Source organism: Lepeophtheirus salmonis, chromosome 3 (genome assembly GCF_016086655.4).
Source record: "Lepeophtheirus salmonis chromosome 3, UVic_Lsal_1.4, whole genome shotgun sequence".
Lineage (NCBI taxonomy): Eukaryota > Metazoa > Arthropoda > Copepoda > Siphonostomatoida > Caligidae > Lepeophtheirus > Lepeophtheirus salmonis.
This window is the reverse complement of record NC_052133.2, coordinates 7,478,310-7,497,270: the sequence shown is the minus strand read 5'-3', so window position 1 is coordinate 7,497,270 and position 18,961 is coordinate 7,478,310. Positions and strand designations below refer to the sequence as shown.

At 32.2% G+C, this 18,961-nt stretch overlaps 1 protein-coding gene across 2 annotated transcripts in view; it reads left to right on the top strand.

The window, feature by feature from the left end:
• Positions 1 to 18,961, top strand: part of LOC121114275 (serine/threonine-protein kinase NIM1) — a 110,263-nt gene that overhangs the window by 56,610 nt on the left and 34,692 nt on the right. For both annotated transcript variants that reach the window (XM_040708195.2, XM_040708194.2), the window contains 2 exons: positions 12,399 to 12,555; positions 15,661 to 15,831. In XM_040708195.2, the coding sequence (XP_040564129.1) occupies positions 12,399 to 12,555; positions 15,661 to 15,831 (328 nt within the window). The remainder of the gene's footprint in view (positions 1 to 12,398; positions 12,556 to 15,660; positions 15,832 to 18,961) is intronic.

The following is an 18,961-nucleotide window of genomic DNA, read 5'->3' as shown; positions in this document are numbered from 1 at the left end:
AATTTGTCATCACAATGAAATAATGAGAAAATAATATACTATATTTAAAAGAGCCATATATGGACCAAATTAAGTCTCATAAATCTGTTTTAAACTGAAGTTAACATCTTTGATTTTTGAAACTCCTCATAAAAATTTGATTAGAAAGGCATCAAGAGCCATATATGTATAGGGAAAATTAAGTTTCATAAATTGATTGATGTCCTCAAACTAGTGTTAACATTATTTGGCATTATATATTTGTATTCTTTAAAAAACTAAAGTTAGTTTAAATTAACAAGTTATTTAGATCAATCTATTGAATGTGATGCAAATTGTACCAAAATTCAGCAAAACCGTATTAATATATTTTATTTGAATCACCATATAGGGAAAATTAAGTCTCACAATTACAATGAAGCCTTAAAAATCATGGGTATCATAACTCATCCCATAAATGTGAATACAAAGCCCTATAATTGGTCGAAATAGGTTTATAAAATATGAAGTTGTAGATTTATTACAGCATTACCTTAGTAACACAAAAATCCATAGTGTATTTTGTTGAAAGCTTTTAATATTTTTGCGTTTTTACTCCAAATCAGTGTTCTGAATAAGCTATTTTTAAATTGGGAACGATTGAAAACAACCTTTGAGCAATAGTTTCATAGTTGGGTGGAATGGGTTACCTACCAACTGATTTTGTTTGTTTTTTTCTTCTCTGTTTCTTTTCGGACGGTTTGTTACATGCTAACAAGTTAACAATATTCACTGGCAAGTAATGTTTGGAAATGTTTTGGAAAGACTTTATCAATATTTTTTTACTTAAGCTCGAGGAAAACTATTATAAAAAAATAGATCCATAAAATATTTTTTTATTATTTGTCTGTAAAAATGCAGCTGTTTTAGATAAGGTTAATTTCATATCTAATGTTTCTCTCTGGCAAGTATGAAATGTTCTTTCAGAACGGTTATCATTCTAACCTGAAGACACAAGCATCAGTTCTGGACAGAGATTAATTCGAGGGAAGTTTGTTTTTGAATAAGACAACAGCCCAAAACATACATCACAGCTCTGCAAAAAGTTTTTGGAAAAGAAAGAAGCCTCTCACATGTTATTTATTATGGAATGACCAGCTCAATCTCCTGCTTTGAACCCAATAGAGCTATTGTGGTAACATCTAGACCAAAAAGTTCAGGAAAAGTACCCAACAAGAAAGAATGGGCTGTGGAACATTTTGAAGAATGCTTTAAATGATATCACACCTGCCTATCTTGAAAAACTAACAGCGAGAATGCCAAAAGACTTTAAATTAGTTATAGCGGCAAAGGGAAGATTTTTGTGAAGCAAACATTTAAACAAAATTATTTGATTATTTACCAATAAATATTTATACTGATATTCAACCTTAATTTTTCTTCATTTTAATAGCCTAATTACTGTGTTACCTGATGATAAAGTCATAGTTAGTTAGAAAAAAAAGTGAAATTCATTTTTGTTTTCCAACTTTTTCTTGCCAGTGTAATATTAAAAAAAAAAATGTATATTTCATAGTTTCGATTTTTGTTCTAGATTGTTTTTGTGTGTTAACTCAATAAGCATATTTAGAAAGGCTTATATTACTAGGTGACCTGCTTAAAAAGACATACAAAATAAATATATAAAATTCTAAGCCTTTGTTACTTATTATACATTAGCTCATATCTTTCAAATGTCAAGCACATATCTATCAATACTCCATATTCTAACAATTAATTATTTTGAAAGCAAGGACACATGTTTTACTTTGTGTTATGTTCAGTGCTCCTAATCTAAAAGTTTGCCTTTAATTAATAAACCAGATAATTGTATTATATAGGGTAGCTTTTTAAACGGTCACTTACCACGAGTAGATTGAAAAAAAAAATTACAAATATATTTTGAAGATTTAAGTATGCAATTGAAACTATACAAAAAGGCTTGCTTAGCATCTTGATGACCTTGGCTTAGACTGGATTGGCCTGCCCAGTTTCTTCTTTTGTTTCAAAATAACTAAAATATGGACAAAGTGATTCTACATAGACCTTCCACTCTACTATTTCTCACATCAGCTATATCCAACCGGGGCTCTACAGAGCACATGAGCTCTCAAAAATTATGAAAGCCATCCGAGCAACAAAAAGTTTGACCAATGTCATTCAGATCCTAAGTATTGTTTCTTGTGCAATCTAAAAAAAATCGCTCAAATGTTCTCTCAAATAAGTAAAACAATACAACTGCTTATATGGGAAAAAATCCAGAGAGATCTGAGCTCCTGAATAAGGTAGACAACTGTTGAAAGACAAATAAGAGGTTTTAAACATTGCAAAGCTGTAAACAAGTGTTCTAAAATATTTATAACACATAGTATTTTTACGTATGGTTGTCATTATTACATAATAGATAATTTATCTGTTTATTATTCTATTTGCATGTTTCAATTTGTATGTTTATCTGTTGTTGTTTTTTTGTTTAAAATCTGAAAATATATGAACACCATGTAAATCCCAACAACAACAAAAAAATAATAATGTGGCCAACTGATTTTGTTTCAAAGGTTTTTAAAGTCATGTTTACATTTGAATGGTAATTTTGAAGTGGTCTGATAGGTGCTCTATTATATGAAGGGCAAACATTTTGGTTTGATAATTCTTATCGGAACCATGATAGTACGCTTGTCTTCAAAAACTCTAAATGAATCCCGGGTATATTTTCATATGGTATGTGGAGAATCATGACTTTATTTCTTGATGTGACAGCTTTAAATAGACGCTTCTCTTGTCCATTTATGGGTGGGGGTAGGGAATATTTTAAAACAAAGTTTGTTAACTCTGAAACCACAAATCTGGCTATAATGTCAACTGAAGCGTCAATCTATATAGTAGCGGTGATATTTTTCATGAAATATCCAGGCATCTTTTGAAAAAAAACCTTGCTGGATTTACAGTCAAACCTGGTTTTATGGTCACCTGATTTAAGCGTGGCATCGCACTAAGCGACCTTATCTAGTTTCGGCACAGGAATTTTATAACAAACAAAAAAAACGTTTTTAAGAATGTCCTTGAAATTCCCGACCATATGTCACCCAAATAATTACACTGCCCAACACAATTCTTCTTGCATGGGGGTTTTAAAGTGAATCTAACTCCATTTTGGCTGTTGATTCCAAATCTGTTATTAGTTTTTGCCTATCACATCAAGTTTTTGAATAACGGGGTGATGAAAAAATACTACAACACATACCAAAAGGCTTTAATTTACGAGAGAAAAATAATACATTATTTTTGTTTTTTTGTGATTTTATCTGTATATTGGCTGTGGATTTCAATGTGTCACTAGTTGTTGGCTATCACATGAGGTTTTAAAACTATAGGTTGATTAAAAGGTTTTATTTTATTTTTCAATACAAGACACAACAATCTAATTTTGTTTAAACATACAAAACTAAAAAAAATACAAAACATGAAAGACAATATTGACATATAATAGACAAAATTCAATATTATTATAAACATAGAATGTTATATCAAACTAGTAGATGCAGGAACAGTGTATTTTTGTTTGTAGACAAACATATTAGTTCATTTTTGGGGTAAACTTCCTTTTTGATGACACCCTCTTATGTAGAGCATCTGAATGATCCCTCATCAAACTCTAGCAATAATCAGCCATCATATGCGAGTCCCAACGACCTTGATATCTGTCTTCCATGACTTTAATGTCTTAGTGGAACCTCTCACCTTGCTCGTCGCTAACATCTCCAAGGTTGTCTGGAAACGTGTCCAGGTGACCGTGTAAGTAGTGCAGTTTGATGCTCATTCTGCACCCAAGCTCTCGTAGACTAAGGAGAAGTTCATCTACAATCTCTTGGTAATTGTTGTTTTTCTCCATTTCTCAAGAAAATCCTGCACCACATTAGTAAATGCAGTCCACGCTCGAGATTTGACAGCGGTCATCCTCTCAATTAAATGTATGCCCTTGAGTAATGTTCTGATCTGGGGTCCGTCGAATATCCCTGCCTTTTTCTTCGCATGAGTAAGACTCGGAAAGGTTAAACATATGTATTGAAAACAATCACCATTGTGATCAAGAACTTTTACAAACTGCTTCATAATACCGAGTTTGATGTGCAATGGTGGAAGGATGATGTTTTTTTCGATCCAGTAGCAAAGGAAACAAGGGTATTTTTTGTGTAACCTCCTTGTTGACCCAAAAGGAAGTTCACCATTTTTAAATCCACACAGATTAACCACTGGTGATCGAGGTATTTCATTCGTTCAAATATTATTTTGATGTTTCCATACTCTTCCTTCATGGAGACTGAGTGTCCAATAGGTATACATCCATATATGTTACCATTGTGAAGTAAAATGCACTTTAAACTTCTTTTTGAGCTATCATTAAAGAGTCTGCACTCACTCGAATGATACGCAAATAATCCTATAGCCACAAGAAGCCCTTCAATGGCACTGCAGTATACAAAGTGACTGTCGGAATCAAAGAACTTACTCAGTTCTGTATCTCTGTAACGATAAAATGGGACAATTGTGCCCTGAGCATGCATGTTACGCTCTTGCAGTCTGGAAGCCAACAACTCAGCAGATTGTTTAGGTAAATTCAAATCTCAAATCAGGTCATTCAATTCAGGTTGACTATACATAAAATGTTGACCAAACAATGAACCCAATGGTGTATAATTTGCATCTGTATCTTCTTCATCATCATCATCGACTGAAGTATGTGCTTCATCATCAATATCTGCTAACTTGTTGAAAACAGGTACAGTTATTTTGTCCCAATGAGGAACTGGCCGTATTGCAGAGGAGTTGCTAGGGTATGTCATGTATATTTTGTTCTTTTTATTGAATCCTTTAACAATTACAAGACAGAAGTAGCAATCATCTAGGTCGTTCGTTGGTTCTCCCAAATCATCGGCTCACCAAATTTGAGCCTAGCATTTTTTCCTTGAGATCAAGATCTCAAAATATCTTTATCAAAAATTGTCAAACTAGGGAATTATGATATTCTGAGAGTGTGTACGTTTAACAAAAATGCTTCTATATTGTTATTTTACTAAGCATTTTAAAAAATAAACAATAGTAGGCGGTCGTTCATCTTTCAAAAAGATAGAAGTATGTTAATACCACGACAATCTATAAAAAAAAGAATAAAAACGAATTAATAACCTTAGCACTAACCGTTTTTACTTTCGTAATTTTGAAATTTTTATTTTTCTTTACGTTTTGCTCCTCCCTAAAAACAATGGACCCTCCTTTGACCTGTTAATAAAGAAAATATGTATGCATGAAAAATTGATTTAAGTAGTCACCTTGACTAAGCGGTCACTTTGACAGCTTCTCTTCCCTGACCACTTAGTGAAGGTTTCACTGTATATATATTTTGTTCCAAATATTATATTTTTATATTGCAAAAATCTCTTACCGAATTAAATTAGAATATTATAGTACAAAAAAATGCCGTGTTTAAACCTCATAAAAATAGGTATATTTATATATTTAAATGTCCTTATTTTGCTTCCGTATGACTAAGGACTGCGTGAGAAAAGCAATTATTGTTGTCGAAGCTGCGTAGGTACATTAATAATTTGGACGTCAGGTTCGAAATTAGTTATTTATGATTGGGCTATCTCCCCTACGCCTTTCTTATCTTGTTCAATTCTCAGGAAAACTTCCCTTATTTTCAAATTAAGTTGGTTTTATTACTTTTTTTTAATGAGATTAATTATAAACCACTTCTTATGTTAATCAGTTACACCTCACATTACGAATATGTGGACAACTGTAAATACTGAAGAAGGGTTTAAGGATTTTTCTTAAAATTAATTCTTATACAAAACTGGCATTTAATTTCAATGAACAAATTATTTTGATTAATCATTATGGACGCTTACAGTATTAGCTACAGCATCTAATATAATAATAGGTTTAGTAAAAATAAGTGAATTATTTTTATTTTTTTCAATTAATGTTCATCCTCTTTGCAATAAAGATAATGCTCAAATGACGGTCAGACTGGACGATTTTTGACATCAAAATTACCAAAACAGAATAGATGAAATCAAAAATGCACATAATTGACTGCTTCAGTATTAGGGCAATAAACATTATTCACATTTTCACCCGCCTGGCTAGTGTTTTATCTTTTATCAATGCAAAAGCGTAAAATGGGGCGTATTTCCTTTCTATGGGTGTCCATCTTTGACACGCGCTCAAACAATACTGAGTCAAACAATCCCAAAACTGAATTAAAAGTTTTTTTAAAGTACGAAATCTTATCTTTCAATCACGATTAAACATAAACATACCACACTAATACAACGCAAGATACACATTAATTAAAGCATCCAAATTACGAATTTCCTTTAATACACTTTTGATTAATTTTCATGTCCTAATACCCCATATAAACACGAGGTATTCGCTTTAAATCTATCTATTATTATAATTTAAATCTTTTATATGCAACCACATATAATTTATATAAATACAACAAAAAATTTCGGGCTGTGTGACTAAGACTCGTTTTTGAGTGTGCGCTTAATCTAAGAAGTAGGAATGTAGTGTGTAGCTTAAACTCAGGCCATCATATAAAATAATAATATTTATATTATTAGAGCAAAGTTTGTCAGTATTTTTGTCTTTTCATCCACACCCAATAACTCCGAGCAATGACGGGTAATCCCTGCTAGTTGTTTTTAAAAGTTAGATCTATAAATTAAAACTATTACTCCTGTTACTTAAAAATAACACAAAGACTATTATTATAGTTGTAAGAATATCACATTCTGGTATGTTTAAAAAAAAGAAAACAGAAGGTAACGTAGTCCTCTTACAATTAAAAGAATATTTGGAAGAAGTGCAGCTTAGATGTCATGGCGTTTTATTACGATTCTATACGATCAGTAACGAGAGGAAATAAATAAAGTTGATTTCTCTAGTAATAATATCTAGCAAAGAATATAGTCATAAATTACATCTTTATCCATCCTCAATTCTACGCAAAGTCCAACAAGGACTTGCACGTATAACTCCTCAACCAATCATCAGTTTTACTATCCATGAACTTAAGTACTTTATACTTAAATGTTCCCTCCCCAAAAATTAAAAAATAATGATGAAAACTTCAAAAAATAAAAATAAAACTAATCAGGTTGCAACTACAAAAATTGATATAATGACCTTCCAGTTTGCTAAAGAAAATAAATCTAATGTTAACATGGGTTTCTCAACAATTTGATGAATGTTTGGGAGTAGAGCAGCTTAGCTGTCATGATGCTTAATTAAATTAGCTGCCTGCTGCTATGAAATAAACACAAACCCCACTTTGTATCTAGCAATGATATAGGCAGGAATGACAGCGATGTCGATCAACAATTCCAACAAGGACTTACACTTAGAACTATGCAACAGCTCCTCAGTGTTACTTTTCGTCTTTCAAGCACTTGTGATTACTTTATAATTATAAGTAATTCAAAAATAAACAATAATAATTATAGCTTAACTACTTAAAGCTGTTCCCTTTTCCATTATCATACTATTTGCATCTATGGTCATAGGATATAAACGGTTCATAAAATCCAAATATTGTGTTGAATGAATAATGTATTTATCTTAATAAGTATTATTTGGCAAACAAAATATGAATATTTGCAATGATAAATAATTTAAATTTTCTACTTCAATTGATTTCTTGACTATTTTATGATTACACATCTCTGTAATAATATTATGAACATGAAGTACGAAATAATTAATATTTGGGAAAGTATTTATGTCCTATTTGTTGCTTTCTCTCGTACAGAGACATTATATGCATGTTAGTTCATTCAATAAAATTGTATTAATTAATAATGATCAATGTGGTTCATTCATCATTTAATTCATAATTTTGTATAGTTTCTTGCATATTGACATATACTAATTTTAGACACATAACATGATCAATAATTCTTTCAAGTCACAGCATAAACATATCCCCCAAATGGCCTGCATTCATTTGGGTGTAGAGTTGTAAAAAAATAAGAATTTAAAAGAGTGTGAGATTATTTGTAGTTGGAGGTTAAGCAGGGTTTTTGTTTTCCAAATTTCTTTTCATTATTCTTTCATTCATGGGGAGGGAACCTCCAAGTATAAAGTGCGTGTGATCATGAATAAGGAATAATAAAACCAATGTTTTGTTTGGGAGCTATAAGTGTTGATGATAATCGGGTATATATACGAAACCGGAATGAACTTTTGCAGGTGTTCATAAAATACGTCTGAGTAACCCAAAGGATTTGTTGCAGAGTTATGATTATAAGTTCTTGTTGGACTCAGAGTAGAATTCAGGATCGACACTGGAGTAATTCTTGTTAATGCCCTTGATTATTTCCTTTTCCCCGTCATCCCTTGTCACAGCAGATTGTAGCTGATCTAATGAAGCATTATAGTAGCAAAGGGGCTCTCCTCCAAAACATTTTCCAAACTGTTAGGGCTACCATGTTGATTTTTTTAACAGCCCAAAATGTTCCAAATTAGCATCACTATTTATAAGTGTTAGTCCTTGGTGGACTCCGTGTAGAATTGACATTGACTGAGTATCTCTTACCTACATAATTTGTCCATGTCAGATACGGTGTAGGATTTGTGTTTATTTTCTTTAAATCATAGCTGCTTGTAGCTAATCATATAATACGTCAATACTGCTAGGATGATGACTCAGTTAGCTGATTTTTGTGACGTATATGTACAGAGTAACAACTAATGCATTTTTTCCCCTAAATTAATGCTCTGACTTTTATAAAAACTAATGTTAAATGAAAGCTGAATCAGTTTTTAATTATAATTATTTAAGTATAAATAATAATTGCCGTCAGGAACAGATCAACTCAACTTTGGAAACGGGGTAGGTCTTGATAAAAGTATCCTTATAGAGATGCCGGAATTATTTCGGGATCTGGAAATCAGCTTGGTTTTTGTGTTGCAGGAGGATTTAGTGGTGTGTCACTCAAGTCTAACCTTCTCAATGAAGTCTATGGTGCTGAGGTATGGTGAGCTTGAAAGTAAGACAATGGGTCAAACAAAGACATTTAATAATATATAGGGAGCGGGGATCAAATTGTCGCCAAAATATTTTTCTACAAAAACAACACAAAATATACATTTTTTAACTTTTTTATTGAAAATCCAAACTATTACAAGCATATAGGTATAGAGTAGCCATTCATTCGATATAATCACCGTTGGCATCAATAACAGCCTCAATACGGCCTCTGAACCGGCCGCAAGCTCTTTTGACCATCTCATTGCCCATGTTGCCGAATACCTCCTTGATGGAGTCCATCAGGCTGGCCTTGGTGCTATGAGGATGTCTGTTGGTATGTCTCTCGACATAGCCCCAGACAAAATAGTCCAAAGGATTAAGGTCGGGAGAGTTAGGAGGCCACAAATCCTTGGTTACGACGTCGAAACAGTTCTCGGTTAACCACTGCATGGAGATTTCGGACACATGGCAGGGTACTGAGTCCTATTGCCACACCCAGGTCCTGTCTCCAGCCACCCCATGACCTGATAGGGTCATCCTCAACCATCTTCTTCACCTTGTCGACGACAAAGTCGGTGTCCATGACCTTCCTGTCGGCACCCTCCTCCTTGGGTGCCCTCTTTATGGTGGCATCAACATCCCAGGTGTCCTTTAGCTTTTTACAGATACGCTGAACAGTCCGTAAATTCACTCCTAAGGTTGTACCAATCGTTGAATTGGAGATTTCACCTCCATTACTAACCAATGCCATGACTACGGCGGACCTCGAAAGCTCCTCGTTCCACTTATAGCTCTTTATCTCCTCATATGATGATGGCATGATGCTAACTGAACTACGTATTTTCAGCTGACAAAAATAGCTTTCGTATTTGGTAACCGGTTTTTTATTTGATAATGTCGTCTTCAAGTTATCAAGGTTTAAAGTAGGCGACAATTTGATCCCCCTCCCTGTATATGACAACAAAATCAAGGTTTTATTTCTAGTGTGACATGGAGCAGAGTCTTCTTCCAGACTCTTCAAGCTCTATGTACCTTCATATGTGGTCATAGTTTGTTGTTAAAAAACGTCTGTTCGCTGTATGTAAGTAAATCAAATGTATGACTTTGATGGAAAAACATCTACCTCTTCAATTTTCCTCCTAGATGAAGAAAATTACTTTGATATAAATGTTAGAGGTTATTAAGAAAATATTTTGTTACAGGCAGTTAACGACTTGTAATCTATTACTAACTGCATAAAGAACATTATTAAATAAACAATAAGAGGGAAGAAAAAATCAATAATGTAAATATAAATAACTTTTTATATATTATAAACAAAGTATACATATAGAAGGATAATGTAAAAATTACCGGGTGTCTCAAAAGTCTTGGAATGTTGTTAAGATGATAATTTCAGAGGTTTCTTATGTTTTTATTTCGTAAAAATACCATTAAAACTTTTTGTTGCAATAGTTAAGGGAGGGAGTTCAGCGTTTTATGTCAGATTATATACTTGTTAAGTGGAAAATAGTAGCCAAAAGAAAGGAGGTTGCCGTTTTAGTTCTTGTTGATCACAACAACATAACGAACATGCTCTAACTCAGCAAAAAGATGGTCTGGAGAGTCAGAAAGCAACTAGAAGCTGTATATAACATTGAAGAAAAACCTCAAAGTTGTCAACCAACCAAACTAATTCCAGAGTCTACCCTAGAGGCCCTTAAAGTATATTAAAGCATGAAAATGAATAGGCTGACCAATCAAAAACCTATGTACAGTTTGGTACGAGCGATAAAATCAGCTGATAAAGATTTTGATTTGTTGCAAAGCTTATGTTATGAATTTTATTAAATGGTTGACTTTGATGCAAAATACAGAGGAAGAATCGCATACAATTCATCAAATTCCCCCCAGGTGAGGCACTCTCAAATCGATATTGCCAAAAAGAGCTAATATAGAGAGAAAAAAGAGTCTTAATTATCATGAGAGTTTTAGAGGCCGAGGAGACACACTAGAGAAAGACTGGAAGTGGTTCACGTGGCAACGTCCCCTCGGATGTTTTACCTCCTGAGAAGATTATGACTTAGTAATCTAATGCAAATTTCAAAAATTTGTGAATCTCATGTTTATAGTTGTATCAAATGAGAAGTCACCAAATTTCTCCAGGCGTGGCCCCTTCAAACTGATATTGCCTATAAGAGTTGATGTAGAGGGGAAGATTGGTTCTTGATTGTCAAAACACTGAAGAAAAATACATTCTTGGTTGCCTGTTAAAATCCCCTTGGGCGTTTCTTCACCTATCAGCCCTGTTGGAGAATACAAAGCCATGGTCAAGTCCACAGTATGTCACGACCATTAAAAATTTGGGGATAAGTCCTAAAGGCTTCAGAAATAACCTTTACTCAGTCACGTCCAAAAAAATACTCATCTCCAGCACTGTAGACACATCCTGAAATATTTTAAACAGAGTCATATTCTTCAGCGATGAAAAAACCTACACTATATTTCCTGTTTATTAACAGACAAAATGATAAATATAAAAGCCTTGATAAATGGCGGTAAAATGGGATCCCAAGAGAGAGGCACCAATTTCATGCCATTTATATTAATAAATATTTCAAATGTTAATTACAAAATTCAAAGGAAATATAAATTTTTATCTAACGAAACCATAACGACGCATAAACCTCATTTATTTATACTTTAATGTGAGACATCTTTGAGGCAAAATTACTGTCTGGCAAAATGTCCCAAGGAAAAATAGTCGAAGGCGAAAGTATCCAGCACCACTTCAGAAAAAGAGTCACGAGTCGAGTCTCAAGTCTTTAAATAGAGCACCAAATACTTAAATATCTTAATGGGTTACCCACAGATTTCCTTCAAGTCAAAAATTATTTAGTTTTTGGTTTGAGTCTCAAAGTTTTTCTTGAGTTCCGTAAAAATTAGTTATAAAGAGAGATGTAAAAATGCATGCATTTTTAAGCGTGTGAGAATACAATTCAAGACTTTACTTGTACAAGTTACAACTAGGCTACAATAACTTTTACAACTACCTTGATACAGGACATTTTTACATATTTTTTCAGATGTTTGGTAACTACATTATTATTTTTTTCTTCTTATTCTCTCTTGAACTGAGTTATTCTTTATAGAAGATTTCTATAAAATTGTCATAAAATGAAAATGATTGCGAGATATTTCTTAAGAATGAAACTGCAAGCCCACTAAAATCTCGAGTCCTTGACTTTGTGGTTAAGTTAAGGTACAAGTTTAATTAACTTTTAATTACACATTTTTCAATTTATTTGGATCCATCATCAATTTGATCCCTTACTTTATGAACTTTATAAATAAATGACCATATTTTTCCTCTTTTCAGACTTTATGAAGTCTGTGAAACAATGACAAACTTGTATTTAATGATGGAGTATGCTCCTGGAGGAGAATTATTCACTCGTCTCAACTCTCAAGGTCCATATGAAGAAAGAGAAGCCAAAAGTATATTCGTTCAGGTCACATCTGCTGTTGAATACATGGTAAGTGAATATTTATTTGTTAGTACAGTTATTAATAAATGTGTAGGATAATTTAAGGGGAAAAAATACTTTTTCTCATAACATTACTGTAAAATATCTTTGAAGTACATAATATATATGTAGTGATGTAAATCGTGTCTATTAAAAAAAATTAAAGTGTGGATCATTATTTTTAGAGGAGAGTTGTAGAGAATTGTAAAATTTCAATAGCGATCGCACCCTGTACTATTGATAAATAGTATAACCTTGCCTTGAATCAATCTTTCAACCTAATTACGTACGTACAATTATTGAGAATGAACTCTTTAAGGCTAAGACATTAATTTATTACGTGTGACACATTTGAAGAAACACACACACAACAAAGATGAATTAGCTTACTCTATCATAGTATAGGCTTTTTAATTAAAGTATGTACGTGGTATTTTAAGAATATGGGTTTACACAAATAGAAACTGCATTTCGCTATCAAATTTGACATTTATGTGACATTGTACTCAAATTATTTATTATTTGAAAAATGGTAGTTAGGTTCACTGTACATATTTCCATCAATGAGACGTTTTCAATTAAGTTTCTTTTTCTTATTTTTACTTCAAGTATATTTATTAGCAAATAATTTTTATTAAGAAGGGAATTTTTACACCAATGTTGATTCTCTCAATAATTTAAACTTAAAGGACTGTTAATTAAAGAGCTTCTTTACCAATGATACTTTATGGCTAAGAATGTCCTTTTTGTAATAAAAAACACAATTTAGTGATTAAAAAAAAGAAAAAACGGTTGTTTTTGTTCATTATTTAATAGGTTGTCCTGGTGCTAACGTATCTCAGAGAAGTAAACATTATTCCTTATCTTTGGCGCAATTTGTCTTAAAAGTGTATACTAAAATAAATATATATGAATTTAAATAAAATCATGAAATTTTTCTTGCATTAATGCACTTTTAAATGTAGAAGGTTCTCCTATTTATAGCAGTAATTTATTTTCTCCCTTCAAAATTATAAAACAGGGACGAGTCTTGTTAAAACAGAAACTAATGAACATTGGCCTCAGCTTTCATCCAAGGTATCACTAGAAGTATAAATTGCGCAACTAACTTAAAACTAAGGCTCAACCTCTCACTTTAAAATTGAAATAACCGATTTACTTTCCGTATTGTTTAGGATATAGTTACATATGGTCTGGATTTACCAAAACGACCCTTTATCTCAAAATTTATTGGACATTTCTCTTATTCTTGATTGTATTTGTGTTTACTCACAACAATTTTTAAGGAAAGTCAATTCTAAAAGTTCTTACACATTTAAAAAAAATATAGATATAAATTAATTTTTGCTACATAAATATTTTGTAAGTTTCACATTGAAATATTCTATTAATATTTTATTAACCTTGGCATTTCAATTCTTTATTTCATGTTAACTTGATAGGAGTTAGTATATGGAATAGTCATACAAATAACAAATGACTCTAGACAAAACTAAATATTTAAAAATAGATGTTTATTGATTTATAGTTTCCATGTATTGATAAAGTAGTAAGGTGTCATCTGGTATTGTTTGTAGTATCGATAGTGTAAATCAATAAAACAAAAACAAAAAAACACACGTTTTTGCTATAAAGGGTGATGAATAACTTCGGGAAGATATGTTTTAGTTTAAAAATTCAATATAAATTTGTTAATTAACATCAAATTTTGTGAAAATGATTAAGTTGTTATATAAATAAATTAAAGAACCATAGCATTTGTTTGAAATAGCACCTCTTTACCCGGATTACATGGCGTAGACATGGAGACACTAAGGTAGAGGCAGCAATAACAAAGTTGTTTACTGTTGAGGTCATCCATATAGCCCAAAATGACCGTGTTATGGTTTGGGCCGGTATAATGTAGAAATGACGAAGATGCTTCACATTTTTAATGAGAAGGGTGTTAAGATCAACCAACACTTTTACAAGGTCATGTTGGTAGACAAGATCCTTTCCGGGCTTCAGGGCACTTATCCGTCTTACATCTTCAGCCAAGACTGGCAGCCTCTCACACTGCAAAAGGATGTAGGACTGGTGAAAAACAAATTTCAAGGTATTTTGAGAAAATAATATTTGGCCTTTTGGAAGCCATGACCTGAATCCCATGTTCTTTTTTATATACTGGTCAGGAAATTAAGTAAAGTCATTTGCTAATGTTTGAAGACCACCTCTGATATTTCACTTAACTCAATAATATTGTTTTTTATACGTATATGAACGCGAATTATCCCAGTGCCATGTTCCACTACGTCTGGCGAGTGTGTTTATCAAGTTATTGCGTAATGAAGCTTGCTTGTGGACGAAGGTTATACTCACATATTATCTCTAATTGATTTTCTTCAAAAATAGGGAAAAAAGCTACCTTTTCTGATGTTCTCGGGGGTTAAATAGTGACATTGCACCATGAAGGCTATTTTGTACGCGAAATTTAGAATTTTTTGCTTTTTACTAGAAAATTAAATTTATTTTCCAAAAAATTGAATATTTGATATTTAAATTAATTTTCCAATTTTTTTCTAAAAAAATCTAATTTTCTCTGAATAGGTATGTATTTTTAAAATTTTTCTCTAAAAAATTTAATATCAAATTTAAAAAAAAAATTTATATTTTTAGTTTAATTTTTAGTGAACAACAGTGAATTTTAGAATTTTTGTGAATAGCTGTAGATTTTTAAATCTTTTTCATAAAAATTTAATATTTGAAATTTAATTTTTTGTCACCAACTGTGAATTTTTTTTCTATAGAATTTAATTTTTTGTGAGTCACGTTGAGTTTTCGATTTGTTTTTCCAAAAAAATTAATATTTGAAATTAAAAAAAAAAAAACTTAGAACCAATAGCCTCCCCCCCCCGTCCCGAAAAAAAATAATATATATATATATGGCATCCTGCGGGCGTAAAACGATCAACCAAACAAAACTATTAGTTTTGAAAGATGCGTAATAAATAAATATAGAATTTTAAAAAGGTAATATTTTGCCATTGATAGGTTTGTCCATTCTATTTCATCATTATGTATATTTTATTCTTTTTATGGAATTGCTAAATAAGATCATATTATTATTTATTACAGCATGACAACAAATTTGTTCATCGGGATTTAAAAGCGGAAAACGTGTTCTTCTCAACTCCAGACATTGTCAAAGTTGGGGATTTTGGATTTGCAACCCAAGTTGCAGCACAAGATCAACAACTGAATACATTTTGTGGTTCCCCTCCGTATGCGGCTCCTGAACTATTCCAAGTAAGATTATTTTATATACTTCTATATCATACAAGATACAGATTCATAATCGTTGGTTCCATTTTGGCATCCAATAGTTCTCTATTTTTCTTAATATTAATGAAGAAAGAGATTTTATTGTTATAAAACTTATTATGCCAAACAATCAGTCGAAATTCCTTGGTCCTATGTATTTATTTCTTTACGTCCTATTTTTAAAAATTAACTCTTACTATTAGACTTTATTTCTTAGCCAATTTTTTTAAAATTTTCACAGAAATCAACATTAGAGCATCAATAAAATTGCCGTTAGCTTGAATTACACGTTAAAAAAGTCCCCAAAAACATCCCACTGACGTCCTGACTATCCCAGTGGGTAAAATACAGAATTCCATCCTTATCCCAGCTCCCAAAGATCTTATGATTTTGTAGATACCTATATTGGAAACCCGTTCAACATAGTTACGGGAGGGTAAGGAGGTCAAAAACTCGGCAAAACGTACATCATATTCTCAGAATCAAGAAATAATTTTTTTTCTTTTGCTGGTGTGACAGGATGTTTTATCTTGTTGCCAGATACAAGGCCGGTCTTTCATGATACTGCAGATTCAGTGCAAGATTTTGGAGCGCAGAACACTAGGCTTTAACGTCACTTCCGCTGCTAACAGCACCAAGAACCATAATATGCTGAGGGTACTTTGGGTTTCATGATACTAGGGACGTTATAAGAACTTTTTTCTAACCATCCATTGTTCCTCGTGTTATGCTTCTGGGTTTCACAGAAATGCTTATCATCTGAGAAGAACCAAACAAGATCTTCCACGGGAGGCATCTGTTTTAGTTTCATCAAGGCATTGGTTCAGGTGACACTTTTCTCCCTGTATGCCGGGGTTGCAAGCTGTCCCTTGCAACGTGCAAAGCTGTAGATGGAGACTAACAGAAGGCTACATCGATGCTGTCAAGGATTGGCCGGGATTCTTATAAATTTTTTTTATGGGTTTATTTTCCTCAAAAAAGCAGGACTTCGGAAGATTTTGGCCGCTTCCGGGAAACCATCGTCAGTGGGTCCTCACCACCCTACTCGATACTTTTTCTGAATTTTTGGACAAATGGGGTAGTTCACCGGACCACTTTAGCCAAAAACGGGTTGTCTGTTTTATCATTTATTTTTATTTTTTTCATAATCGCACAAAATACAGGAAAGTGTACAATGTTTTTGTTCCTGATTAAAAAAAAAAGAAGAAAGAATATGTTGTTGTAAGGAAGCATAACGAGCAATTGAAGTTTTAGTTTGACATTCATACCGTACTTACTCGCCATTAATGTGTGTTTGTGTTAGAAACGCGTTTTAGGGGGATGGGATGGGGCCAGAGAAAATTGAAAACGTTTAAAAGAACTACCTTTTATGTTGTTTTTGTTGTAAATCGGATCGTGTTATGGGATTCAAACAGTGGGTCCTTTGAGCTCTAACAAAATACCAATCCGTGTACTATTAATAATAATGATAAAAATGAAGAAAATGAGAATATAGGATTAGTTTAAAATATATTCAATTTGTCTTAAAATATATAAAGAAAAATATATTTTAAATTTCAGAATATTTACTATTGACGATAGGGATCCAAATTTTTATAAAATTAGATTCCTGTGATTCCGCTCGGAGGCAATTTTCCGAGAAATGAGAAACTCTAATACAGCGTGTAGTAATTGTTTAAAAACAAACTTTGAGCAGTTTCTACAGCTGGTAGGATATTGTTTTGGGTCTAGCCAGAAATTTTTAGCTTCAGTTTAAAATAAAGGCATGGTTCAACAAAGTATTTATTTTCCAATCCTAGAAAAGGCAGAGTGTTCTTGTAGCGATCTGTACCAGACGAGACAATGTTGAGATTGCAAACTTCTTAAACCTGGGCGAGTCCATATGCCTGGAAAGTCAAGAAGGAACCGAAATTGTCTGGAGATGACACCATGACTCTACTAAAGAAAACGTGGACCTTGTTGAATTTGTAGAATCTTGCTTCAGACCTTTAAAATCAATAGACCTTCACCCTATGGACTTCTTTGTATGTGGCAGTGTTGATCAACACTCCGACAGATCCTCCTACAATAGAAAATTCGATCTGACGTACAGGATCCGGGTAGAATTCTGTAATCTAGCGAGGATAACTGTCATGAGGACCTGCTCCTGTTTCCAAGGTCGAGACGTGGCTGTTATTGACGTCAAAGGCGATGATATTGATTAATACTAAAATAAATTTTATTCGGCTTTCTGTTTGCGCTGTTTAAAAAAAAAAATAAAAATCGGATGATTATTTTACTAAATTTTTTTTTATCTTGTTGGTTGTTAAATAAATGTGAATACTCTTCTTTTAATATATATATATGTATGTATATAGTAGTAGACATTATTAACTAGAACATTTCTCAATAGGTGGTGCTTTATGACTTTCTACTGTAACTAACGCCGTCTATTGCACATTTCTACAAACATTCTATATTTAACATTTTTATTCCTTAATTTTTCTCTGGCACGAATATCAAACTCTTAATGATGTAATTATATTATACTATAGCCAATTCGAATCAATCCCCAATCAAATATTCATACAAACTTTTTGTTTTTGATTTAGAAGTTGTATTCCCTATTTTATACTAATATTCTTTATTTCTCAGATTATAACTTAAGCTATAGTACTTTTGATTGCCAATTGATTATAAGACTTTGAGGAAATTAAATTAACATTGACTAAAATATAAGTTTTTTTTTCTACTTCTTCGTATGGATTCACATGATTTTTACAAAAAAAGGCACTTAAATCCAAAGTATTGCTACACAAGATGAACAATTGAAATTTTTTCCCTTTTCATTTTTGAAGCAAAAAGTCAATAAAACTAAAATACTTGATCAAAATATGGGAAAGTTTATGAATATTATATAATGTGGCCTGGCAACATTACTACAAGCTATAATTATTTTTCTCAAAATTGATTCTGGATAACATTTGTATTTTTTGACGAATTATCGTTCGTATTTATCAACAAATTATTCTGATTAATCCTTTGAAAGTTCTGAATATTGCACCAAAAGTCCAAAAAATTCATCGTTCAAACGAAATATTAAAAAAATTTACAGGTTTTATTTAAAATCGGCTCT